This window comes from Dipodomys ordii, unplaced genomic scaffold, assembly GCF_000151885.1.
Source record: "Dipodomys ordii isolate 6190 unplaced genomic scaffold, Dord_2.0 Scaffold155, whole genome shotgun sequence".
Taxonomy (NCBI): domain Eukaryota; kingdom Metazoa; phylum Chordata; class Mammalia; order Rodentia; family Heteromyidae; genus Dipodomys; species Dipodomys ordii.
In genome coordinates, this window is record NW_012267371.1 from 2,364,219 (window position 1) to 2,377,239 (window position 13,021).

Below are 13,021 nucleotides of genomic sequence, written 5' to 3' on the forward strand. Positions count from 1 at the left end.
CTTTGCCAAGAGCAGTTTGGCTGGGCAACCTCAGCCAAGATAGCATTCAAGTATCTGAGCTCCGAGAGGTACATACAAGATAATCTCAAGGAAAGGCTTCACCTGTAGAAATAAGATTTTGGTCCCCTCTGCTAAATCAAACATTCATGTAATATCAATAGTGAGACTCTTTAGAGATTCAGAACTTTTAAGTACCCATTAAGAAAAGTATGATTTTTTGAAAAGTATGATTTTTTGATGATGATTAAAACTATATGGCATAGGAAAAGAATTGCAGAGCAATGAAGCAAAACTGTCTGATTAATTTCAGTCCATTACAAGAGGCATGATAGATCTAGAATGAATTCAACTTTGATAAAAAAAAAAGCAATACGTACTAATGTAAGGGAAAACAACTTAGGATGTCAACAGAATTCTAATTTAACTAGTAAATGCTTATTCATTAGTGTAGAAAGCCGTAACAGAGGCTATATATTGAGAAAACACATACACACAAGAACCCTTTTTAATTTGGTACCATAATCTGAAAGAAAATTGGACCCAACTTGCTTTATGTCCAGTTTAATCTTGCTATCATCAGAGGAGATAGTGAAATAAAATTGAAACACTTACTTAAGAAAGATGTTCAGTTACTGTGCATTCCCATCTACAAGTAGAAATATTTCAAAGTAAATATACCATGCCAACCAAAATTCACTTTATCCTCAATATTTACTAAACATAAATGACTTATTTCTGGGACATACTGAATAATAAAAGTATAAAAATTCAAAATTAGTAACAAGATTTCAATTAAGAGAAAAGAGCCCACCCATCAAGCATTTTGACACATAATTTTGTGACTTCATTTTTTTTGGGGATCAATTATTCAAAGGGAGATATTTTAAAGGGCATTCTCTACCCACTCAAAAATTAGCCCATTACCCACTCAAAAACTGGTAAAGATTGAAATTAGAGAATGTGAATTTTGGGGTTGTATCAGAAAAAAAAGAGTTTATACTAAATAAAGGTTAACACTTGGTTATTCCAAATGTAGAAATTTAGTACCTGTTTACCCAGCATGGCCTCAGATGTCTAGGGACCACATGGAATTCCATTTCTTATGCTGGTTCTTACGAATTTCTTTTTCTAATTTCCTTCTAGGTCCCTGCAATATAATTCCTTATTCCAATTTGTTACTGATATTATGCCTTGACAATCAGGGATGATTTTTCTCTTAGCCAAATCAATAGTTTTTTTGTCCCCAAATTTATTTGAAGTACTGAAAATATTCTTTGAAAATTTCTTTTGTTTTTTTTGTGCTCTTATATTTTCTTGTTTCTAACCAGGGATAGGAATAGGATGACATGAATGGGATACTTAGGGTATTTGCAGGGTCCTTTATATAGAGTCAGTGATGCAAAGTACATGAACGTGTTCAGACCAAACACATCTGAATAATCTGAACCAACTACTTTTTCACAATGAAACGAGTAAAATGTTTTTGCCTCTATTTTACTTACTGTTTTTCCATGGCAGAACATATGGTAAAGACTTGGGAACTCTCATGCCAGAGGCCAGGTTACTCTTATGTTCCATAACTATGTTGCTTGCTGGACTGCAAAAAAAAAGAGGAGGAATTTCACTATGTCAGCATATCTACATTTTTTAGCACATATACACAAGATAATAAAAATGTGTTTTCTTGTAACTAGGGCGAAAAAACAACCTACATTCATCTGAAATGTAAAAACATTTCTTTTTGTTTTTTGTGTTTTGTCTTGAACTCTGGGCCTGGGCACTGTCCCTCAGCTCAAAGTGAGCGCTCTGCCATTTGAGCTACAGCACCACTTCTGGTTTTCTAGTTGTTTATTGGAGATAAGAGTCTAACAGACATTCTTGCCTGGGCTAGCTTTGAACCATCTCCTCAGATCTCAGCCTCCTGAGTAGCTAGGATTACAGGTGTGAACCACCAGTGCCCGGCTGAAATGTAAACACATTTCTATAACAAACGTTCTTGCAATTAGAATGATTACTTTTTTTTTTTCTTTTGGGTCCGGTCGTGGGGCCTGAACTCTGGGCCTGGACGCTGTCCCTCAGCTCTTCAGCTCAAGGCTAGCTCTCTACCACTTGAGCCACAGCGCCACTTCCGGCTTTTTTTTCTTTTTGCTTATGTGGTGCTGAGGAATCGAACCCAGGGTCTCATGCATGCAAGGCGAGCACTCTACCACTGAGCCACCTTCCCAGCCCTACTCTTTCTCTGGAAAGTTCCTGGCTCTATATAGAAATTAAGATGCTTCTATTTTAATTTTTTAGAAATTAAGATAAACTGCAATGCCATCTACTGTTCAATAGTATCATAGGCTCATCAACTCACTCAATAAAAGTAAGACATAAACCAAAATGCATTCAACTTAATCAAAGGCAGCAAATCTCATAAAACTGAGGCAAAAGTGAAAGTTGTAACCAGTGCAATTCTTTTTAAGTTTTTCTACTCTATGACACATAAAATTGTACACTTTCAATTAATTAGCTTCAGAAACTAAGAATAAAAACCTCTATGTAGGGGTGGGGTGGGGGTGTTGGGGTGGAGTGAGGAGGAGTGTGGGAGGTACAGGAAGGAAGGGATAGTGGGACAACAGGAGTAACAATGATCGACAAGTAATGTACTTATTGCCTTACTCATGTAACTGTAAACCCTCTGTACAGCATCTTTACAATTAAAAATAAACAACTATACGCATTCTAAGTGGGGAAAAATGAAATCTAGCATCCTATTTATTCCTTCACTTTTTAATCCAGAAATAGTCTCATTTGAATTTAAAATTCAATCTTCTAAGGTTTGAATGTTGATGGTAATGAGAAATCTTGTTTTTGTTTTTTTGTCGGTCGTGGGGCCTGAACTCTGGGCCTGGGCGCTGTCTCTCAGCTCTTCAGCTCAAGACTAGCACTCTACCACTTGAGCCACAGCGCCACTTTCGGCCTTTTCTGATTATGTGGTGCTGAGGAATCGAACCCAGGGCCTCATGCATGCAAGGCAAGCACTCTACCACTGAGCCACCTTCCCAGCCCATGAGAAATCTTAATAGTTTAAATTAGATACAAAAATTAGTGGGAAGAAGAAATGTATTTTATTTCCTAACCAATAGATACTCTGGATTATCAAATCTCAATCTCAGATAAAGAACTTCTTACATCACTTTTTTAGACATTATTTTCCCAGAGTAAGAATGACTGAAGAGGTATAGCTGAAGAGTTTTTCCCCAAGTATCAAGGTAAACCTAACAAATTAAATTTACCTAGACAAGATAAATCTACCCAATTAAAATATAGGAATGCTAGGCATTAATGACTCAGGCCTGTAATCCTAAAATGTGATCTGAGTATCACTTTCAAAGCCAGCCCAGGCAGAAAAGTCCATGAGACTCATATCTTATATTAACCACCAGAAAACTGGAAGTAGGGCTGGGAAGGTGGCTAAGTGGTAGAGTGCTTTGTTTTGCATGCATGGGTTTGATTCCTCAGCACCACATAAGCAGAAAAAGCTGGAAGTGGCACTGTGGCTCTAGTGGTAGGGTGCTAACTTTGAGCTGAAGAGCTGAGGGACAGTGCCCAGGCCCAGAGTTCAGGACCCCCGACTGACCAAAAAAACAAAACAAAACAAAACACCAACAACAAAACACCAACAAAGAAAACCTGGAAGTAGTGCTGTGGCTCTAAGTAGTAGAGTGCTAGACTTGAACAAAACAGCTCAGGGACAGCACCAGGCCCCTAGTTCAAGTTCCATGACTGACAAAACTAAAAAAAAACAAAAACCACAAAAACCAAAAAATAAAAAAACCCCATAGGAATATTTCTTAGTGCTGGTGGCTCATACCTGTGATCCCTATCTACTCAGGAGAGGGACCCAAGGGCTGCAGTTCAAGCCAGCCAGTCTGGAAAGGCCATGAGACTCTTTGTTTCCAATTAACCAGCGAAACAAACAAAATGGAGGTGGAGTTGTGGCTCAAGTGGAACACTAGACTTGAACACAAAAGCTGAGGGACAGTACCTGGGCCCTGAGATCAAGCCCCGGAGCTTGTAAGCACGTGTGTGCACACGTGGACTCACACACAGAGAGAAAGAAAACAAGAATGCCTAGCCCTACCTCCTCCCTTGTTAGGCTATAAGGTAGCATTTTGTATTTCCAATGATTAGCACAAAGTACATGATTTTTTTTTTTTGGGTCTGGTTGTGGGGCCTGAACTCTGGGCCTGGGCACTGGCCCTCAGCTCTTCAGCTCAAGGCTAGTGCTCTACCACTTGAACCACAGCACCACTTCCGGCTTTTTTTCTTTTTGCTTATGTGGTGCTGGGGAATTGAACCCAGGGCCTCATGCATGCAAGGCAAGCGCTCTACCACTGAGCCACCTTCCCAGCCCCAGTACATGATTTTTTTAAATCAAGGAATAAGTAAGAAAAAAATTCACCAAAACAATATATGTACTAGATTACCACACCAAAGGACATCATTAAGGAACAATGGTGACTTTGCATCTTGGTAACAGGACACTTTGATTTGGGGAGTAGTGCTGCGAATGACACCATTTTATTTACCTGTTGTTGCCACAGAAGTTGGCTGTGCCCCAGACAAATGGAGTGCTGGTCTGTTCCCACAAATCTGCCAAAGGAGACAAAATATCATTTGTGGTACTATTAGACAAGGCATCAGTTTATGGTATTGAATTTGTAAGATTGGAAACAATACTCAAGTTGGAGATGCAAGTACAAATTGATCAAATACCCTGCCTAAGTGACACAGAAGCAGGAATTTAATTGAAGGATATAAACACGAGTGACATAAATAATAATAAACGTGCCTAGTAACAATCAAACACAGATGGTACAACACAATTTATGGGAAAAAGCAGATGTAAAGAAGTGCATTTTCCAATCAAGAGGGATAAGCTGTTCTGTGTGTCTGCACAGTGATACAAATGTGTTCATTTTGGGGTCCAATAAAAATAATAAGGCGGTGGAAACAACATGGTGTGTTCATAAAAAAAGAAAATCTTCCTTCTGTCTTAAGCAAACGACTTGAGATTTAGACATAGTGAGGGAAAGATGCAGAATGACTTCACCTTTATCCCAGTCCTCATCACAAGGAGGGCACTGCCATGTGCTCTCTGCCAGAGTCTCTTGTTTAAGGTTCCTAGTCTGGTTGACTGCAAGACAAAAGAAATTTGATTGTGAAGGGGGCATTGCTAAGTTATTGTGGATAAAGGGCTGCCGGCAGAGGGGTTTTATCTTTTTTGATGATAGGAGACTAGAAAGAAAAGCAGAAACAAAGACGTTTACCATATTTATGACAACAATTTGTTTAGGTGACTTATTAGAAAAATGAAGCACAGTATTCAGAAGAGAAAGTAATCTGACTCTCTCTCTCTCTCTCTCTCTCTCTCTCACACACACACACACATACACAACCTGACAAGCTATTGTTACCATGAGAAAAATACTATTCTTTAGAAATGTCAAAAAAACCAAATCAAGCTGACACTATAGCATCATGCAAATCTGAAGTGACTAATATTCAGATTAGGTCAAAACACTTAGCCAGCTAGGCTTACCCACATCCTGTTCAATACAACTCTTATCATCACAGCTTGAGATATGATGACTGATTTCAGCCCGAGGAACCTGATGGCGAGCATTGAAGGGACAAGTGGCCAATTTGTTTGCGACATCAGGATGATTCTGTGGAACCAAAATTAAGGGATCTGTTAGTTCTTCAGTCTCTTAAAGACTAAAGGGAATGGTTCAGACCTCATTCTGTAAATGGGTTCCCTGAAAGTCCTTGACAAATTTGTTGTTTAACTCACTGTAGAAAAGAAGGAATTGTTATTGCTCATGTAGGCTATATAAACATTACTTCAAAATCATCAAAATATAAGCCTTGTTGTTATGATAGTAGAGACTGACAACACAAGTATTAGAATTTAAGTGGCTTATATAGAGCTAAACAGTAAATTTGAATTGTATCTTTATTTCTCTGATTCACAATATTCAGGCGGCATAGTCTGTAATGGAGATTCTATGGATGTCTTTGAAAGCTGCTATTCAGAAGGCAGTAATTCTAAAACAGTCTGCATTGCAGTAGGGACTCTGCTATTGCAATAAAACAGTGTTGGAAAATAGCTTTTATAAAGGAAGCTGCAGAAGAGACAAACCAATGATTTTGCAGATTAACATAGGGCTGATTATTTAAAGTAATGATGCTTGAAATGAGGCTCTGAACAGTTTGACCTTTATTTCAGCTATTTCACTAAGGAACAGCCCAAATGACAGAAATTACTTTGCTGACCAAGTTCCCTGTTTTAAAACAAAACAGAAGGTTTAATATCACTCAAATCTGTGGCAAGTACATCAGCAATTAGGAAATTTATTAGAAAAAGACAAAGATATGTCACAAATGGAACTCAAAAGTAAAATTAATGTGTAGAAGGCTAGATAAACATAAGGATTAAGAAACTCACAGCTGGGGTTGGTGGCACATCTATAATTCCAACTATATAGGAAGCAGAGATAGGAATATTGAAGTTCAAGGCCAGCAAAATCCTCCTTCATCTCCCCAAAAGTTAGCAAGTCCTATCTCAAAAAACTAGCTAAAAAAAAAAACCTAGCTAATTGAGGTTGTGTACAGATGTAATCCTGGCTGTACAAGAGGTAGAAGGAGGACCAAAATCCTGAGGCCCTGGTAACAGCTGGAGACCCTATGTGAAAACTGAAGCTAAAAGGGTTGTGGTGTGTGGCTCAACTGGAAGAGTGCTTACCTAGAAGCACTAGGCCTGAATTGAAAGACAAAAACTACAAACCCAAGAAAACTCATGGGGGCAGAAATTTCCATCATTTTCATTTTTGTAAGGGATATCAGGTGTTCAATGCAATGGTTTATGGCCAAAGATTAAGGAGGACAATAGAAGATAGGAATTATATAACAATGTATTTCAACCACTTGGATCTCCTTCCCAATTTTTATCCTTGAGAAATGTTAAGAGCCTAGGGAAGTTTTATGATAATGCTGACCCAAATTGTCCAGGTTTAATTGTCTAGGGATCTTTGATCTCCAGACTGAAAGGAGCTACAGAAATAATTAACAAAGGCAACTTATGTTTCTAGAAATGTAAATGAAACTCTTTTGTTAATGCTAGAGCTTGAATCTAGGACTTCAAGCATGCAAGGCACATGCTGTATCACTAAGCTACATACTACTTAAAAGAAATATTTTAAAGGGTATTATATAGTTTGGACTAAACTTGTCTTTTTTCTTTTTTGGTACTGGGTATTGTACCCAGGATGTTGAACTTGCTAAGCAAGTGCTTTGCTACTGAGTTACATCCCAACCCTGGATTAAACTTTAAAGTTGTTTCCTAAGCATAAATGCTAGCAGAATTTTGGTCTCTGTATCTGGCATCTACATTCTAACAACCCTGTCAAAATGCCTCTTTTTTGTTTTGCTTTTTGGCTAGTCTTGGGGCTTGAACTCAGGGCCTGGGCACTGTCCCTGAGCTTGTTTTGCTCAAGGTTAACATTCTACCACTTGAGTAACAGTGCCACTTCTAGCTTTTTCTGTTTATGTGGTACTGATTACTGAGGAATCAAACCCAGGGCTTCATGCATGCTAGGCAAGCACTCTACCACTTAGCCACATTCCTAGTCCTTAAAATGCCTCTTAATTACTACAGGCTAAGTCTATAAAACAATGAACAGAGAGAAAATGATATATTTTAGTAAGAAGTTGAAATATGGAGAAATTTTTCTTTTCTTTTTTTTTGTCAGTCATGGGGCTTGAACTCTGGGCCTGGGCTTTGCCCCTGAGTTCTTCAGCTCAAGGCAAGTGCTTTACCACTTGAGCCACAGTACCACTTCCAGTTTTCTGGTGGTTAATTGGAGATAAGAGTCTTGTGAACTTTCCTGCCCAGGCTGGCTTCAAACTGTGATCCTCAGATATCAGGCTCCTGAGTAGCTAGGATTACAAGCATGAGCCACTGGCATCCGGTGAGAAAATTATATTTTGGAATGATTATTTTCTTGATATAGTCAATTTCCCTAAAATTTCTGAATAGAAAAAATCATAGAGATTTATAACACTCAATCCTTACCAAGATAATAAACATATCAGCAAAGAAAAATTAGCTGGATGCCGGCGGCTCATGCCTGTAATCCTAGCTACTCAAGAGGCTGAGATCTGAGGAGCAAGGTTCAAAGCCAGCCCAGGCAAGAATGTCCATGAGACTCTTATCTCCAATAAACCAGTAGAAAACGGGCAGTGGTGCTGTGGCTCAAGTGGCAGAGTGCTAGCTTTGAGCTGAAGAGCTGAGGCATAGTGCCCAGGCCCAGAGTTCAAGCCTCAAGACAGAAAAAAAAAAAAAAAAGCTGGAAGCAGAGCTGTGGCTCAAGTGGTAGAGTGCTAGCCCTGAGCAAAAGAAGCTTAGGGATAGTGTCTAGGCCCTGAGTTCAAGCCCTGGGACTGGCACACTAAAAACAAAACTGAAGAGGATATTAGAGGACAAATTATGAAAACAATATCTTACCTTTCTGCACTTGATAAGATGGTACGGAAATCTGCAGGCCCTGATCTGGTGATTTTTATCATATGGGCATTGTAATAGCTTTTCAGGGTCCAGAGAGTCGACTGCAAGAAAAATACAGTAAGTATAAAGTATAATAGGGTCTTGTAAAAACTACAGTCTTCCAAGCACACTGGATTTTGCAACAGAATTTATAATAATAGAACAAAACAGTGAAAACAAAATATTTCAATAAAGGGTGACTAAACAATTGAAAATGAGCCCAGAATTAGTGGCTAAGCCTGTAATCCTAGCTACAAGAGGCTGAGATTTGAGGCCTGCTTAGGGACAATGCTCAGGCTCTGAGTTCAAGCCCCAGGACTGGCACAAAACAAAAACAATTAGAAATAAAAATATAACTATGAGAAAATAAATTTGTGTTATCACTAAATCTTGTTTTTATTTTTTGGTGCCAGCCACGGGACTTGAACTCAGGGCTTGGGCACTTCTGAGCTTTTATGCTCACGACTAGTATTCTACTACTTGAGCCACAACTACACTTCTAGTTTTTTGGTGCTTTATTGGAGATAAGGATCTCACTGACTTTCCTGCCCTGGCTGTCTTGAACCAGGATCCATAGATCTCAACCTCCTGAGTAGTTAGGATTACAGGTGGAGCCACAGACCAGAGCCACAGGTGGCACCCATCTATCACTGAATCATAAGCAAGAACTAGAAAGTATGTGGTAAGGTCTTAGTAAGCATATTTGAGATATTCAGATCTTCCCCTCCAGAGTAGCTAGGGTTATCGTCATGAATTACTATCACTTGGTTCCTCTGTGTGTGTGTGTGTGTGTGCGCGCACACACACACACGCGCGCGAGTGCATGCACACAAGTGTGTGCATATACACGTGTGTATGTGCAGGTAGTGGGGCCTGAATTTAGGGCCTGCTTGCTATCCTTTAGCTTTTTAGCTCAAAGCTGGCATACTACCACTTGAGTCATAATTCCATTTCTAGGTTTTTTTTTTTTTTTTGCTGGTTCACTGGAGGTAAGAGTCTTTGAACAATGGTTCTCAGATCTCAGCCTCCTGAGGAGCTAGGATTACAGGCATGAGTCATCAGTCTTTTGCTCAAAGTGGTAATTCATGTTGATTTCTGCTATCTAGTTCAACCAGAGCTTCCCAACCACTATGTCAAAGTTGAAGTGGTTTGTGGACATGCCAGTATCCCCTCTTGTGGCCTACTATGCCTGCAAATCATCCTCCAATCCCAATACAACCAGTTCTAAGGGTAAATTAGCTCTTTTATCGGCATCCTGTATATTTCTACTATCCCATGACATGAACAAAGTTGATAAATAATGCAATTGTACATTATAAAAGTTTGAAAAATGTTAGATTTTTTTCATATCAGATTGCTTTAATTTACTTCTGTAAGTAGTTGATATTGATTATTCTAGTTATCTTTCAAACAATCCTGTTACCTATATTAGATTGGTAGTTTAATTTTCAAGAGCATGGATAAGAAAAAAATCAATTATTACCAAATTGGCTAATTAAAAAATTGAGTACTCACTGAGTGCTGGTGGTTCATGCCTGAATCCTAGCTACTCAGGAGGCTGAGATCTGAGGATAGTGGTTTGAAGCCAGCCTGGGCAGAAAAGTCCCTGTGAGACTCTTATCTCCCATTACCCACTCAAAAACTGGAAGTTGAGCTATAGCTCAAAGTGACAGAGCACTAGTCTTGAAGAAAAGCGCTCAGGGACAGCACCCAGACTTTGAGTTCAAGCTCCATAACCAACAACAAAACAAAACAAATAATTTTTTTTGAACAATCTACCAGGCCACCCAGTGGCTCATGACTGTATCCCTAGTTACTCAGGAGGCTGAGAACTGAGGATTACAGTTCAAAGTCGGCCCAGACAGGAGAGAAAGTTTGTGAGACTTATACCTCCAATTAACTACCAGAGAACCAGAAATGGCACTGTGGCTCAAAGTGGTAGAGTGCTAGCTTTGAGCGAAAAAACTCAGGACAGAACCCAGATCCTGAATTCAAGCTCCATGAATTACCCCACCTCCCTCAAAAAGAACAATCTTCAAAAACAAAACAAAACACCATAAAAACAAACAAACGCCTAGCCAGCCACTAGTGGCTCACTCCTGTAATCCTAGCCAGTTAGGAGGCTGAGCTCTGAGGATCATTGTTTGAAGCCAGTCCGGGCAGAAAAGTATATGAAAGTCTAATTCTAATTGAGCTGTGGCTCAAGTGGTAAAGCACCAGACTAGAGCAAAAAAGCTAAGGGACGGCACCCAGGCCCTGAGTTCAACCCCAGTACTGGCACAAAAAGAAACAATTTCTGAGGCTAAGTTAACTGAAGACATATGGAACTCTAAAGTGAAAAAAAGTCCCCTAACATATTATGCTTTTTAAAAACTACTCTTAGGCTATAAAAATATATCCAGACTGAGCCCCAAATCTTAATAAGCTTAGCTAAAGAAGGGAAATTCAATAGTTAAACACATTCTGAGGACAATATGCAACCTAATAAAATGCTCTTTCCATTCCTGAAGGATAAAACAAGATAAACAGCTCACATTTGATAAGATGCTTATAAACTAGGAGACTGCAATGAAAATCAGAAGCCAGTGGGGAATTGAAACAGACAGTTTCACTGGAAGAGTGGTAAACATGGAATAAATTGCTAACCATGATCGTGATGCAAATGAGCCAGAGAGGTGACTTGAAGGACAGAATGAATAGGAAGGAAAAGTCTTAGAGGACAGGCAAGCTTATTATGCCAACCAGGCTATTCTTGACCAGCAATCTTTTCTTATTTTTGAAGCTTCAAAACACCCAGGGAGCATTTTCAGTTGAAATTCTTGTTAGTTTCCCTTCATTTAATCCATTCCATCACTGGCAAATACCAGGCCATGTCAACAACTGACAGAATGGACATATCTTATGATTCATACATATTTTATTACCTATATAGTGGCACATATCAGGGTTTATAATGAGAGCTACCATAATGCTTTACTTTTTAGTCTTTGGCACTTTAGGTCACCTCTAATCTTTTTTTTTTTGTCTGTCATGGGGCCTGAACTCTGGGCCTGGCCACTGTCCCTCAGCTCTTCAGCGCAAGGCTAGTGCTCTATCACTTGAGCCACAGTACCACTTCCGGCTTTTTCTGCTTATGTGGTGCTGAGGAATAGAACCCAGGGCTTCATGCATGCAAGGCAAGTACTCTACCACAGAGCCACCTTCCCAGCCCTCTAATCTGGTTTTTTAAAGAAAAATTTATTTTATCTTTATTTTCAGTACTGGGGATAAAACCTAGGGTCTAGGCAAATGCTCTACCACTGAGATACATCTCAAAAGGTTTTTATTTCTTTGAGAGAGGATCTTGGCATATAGCCCAGGCTAGTTACAATCTTCCTGCTGCAGCTTTCTGAGTGCTGGGATCACAGATATCGGCCGCCATACCCAGCTCTCTATTTCTTTAATTACTTAAGCTTAAAATGTCTATTTCAAAGCTGTGAGTCAGTGGCTTTGTGCTTGTAATTTTTGCTACTCAGGACGCTGAGATCTAAAAATCGCATCTCCAAGCCAGCTAGGACAGGAAAGTCTGTGAGACTCTTAATAAGATGGGAGTGGAGCTGTAGCTCAAGTGGTAGAGTAACAGCCTTGACTGCAAAAGCTAAAGGGCAGCATCCAGGCCCTGAATTCAAGCTCTAGTACCAACCAACACACATACACATACACACATATACATATACATACACATACACTCATCTTTTTTCAAATTTGAGCACTTCTCTACATCAATACCAGACTTTTGTTTCTCACAACACAATAAAACTCTAGCCATACATCAAACTATGTGTAAACAACTCATTTTCTCAAAGCAACAAGAAATACATACTGTAAGTGTCTTCCATGCTGAAAACCCAGGACCTGTTTCCAACTGCTGAGAAAAAAAGACAAAAAACAAAAACAAAAACACATAGTTTAAAGAATCAGAAATGAAGTATATCAAACAGTAGCCCTAAGAAGTGGGGTCACTTTTTAGAAATCCTTAGTGCATGCTCTTCTAAAAAAATAGAAGCAATTTTTATTACTTCAAAGCATTTTAAGATTATTACCAAATTCAGCCTTGGAATTAGTTCTAGGGCGTACCAAGAGTTAAGTCAGAAAGGATTACTAATATAAACTATCAATATTTTTGTTGGCCATGGGGCTTAAAGTCAGGGCCTGGGTGCTGTCCCTCAGTTATTTTGCTCAAGGATAGCGCTCTACCACTTTGAGCCACAGTGCCACTGAGGTGGTTTATTGAAGAGTCTCACAGACTTTTCTGCCCGGGCTGGCTCTGAACTGTGACTCTCAGATCTCAGCCTCCCAAGTAGTTAGGATTACAGGTGTGAGTCACCAATGCCTGACTTTAACAAGATGTCTATTTTAAGTGGTATCACAACAGCCTATCATCATTTACCT

At 39.3% G+C, this 13,021-nt stretch overlaps 1 protein-coding gene across 1 annotated transcript; it reads right to left on the reverse strand.

Annotated features, from left to right (window-relative positions):
* Nucleotides 1–612: 612 nt before the first annotated feature.
* Nucleotides 613–12,493, reverse strand: Gtsf1 (gametocyte specific factor 1). Its single transcript, XM_013032475.1, has 7 exons — nt 12,453–12,493; nt 8,552–8,652; nt 5,588–5,714; nt 5,099–5,182; nt 4,575–4,638; nt 1,503–1,597; nt 613–646 (listed from the first exon to the last, which is right to left on the reverse strand). The coding sequence occupies exons 1-7, from the start codon at nt 12,466–12,468 to the stop codon at nt 630–632; spliced, it is 504 nt and encodes a 167-aa protein (XP_012887929.1). The 5' UTR covers nt 12,469–12,493; the 3' UTR covers nt 613–629.
* Nucleotides 12,494–13,021: the final 528 nt, after the last annotated feature.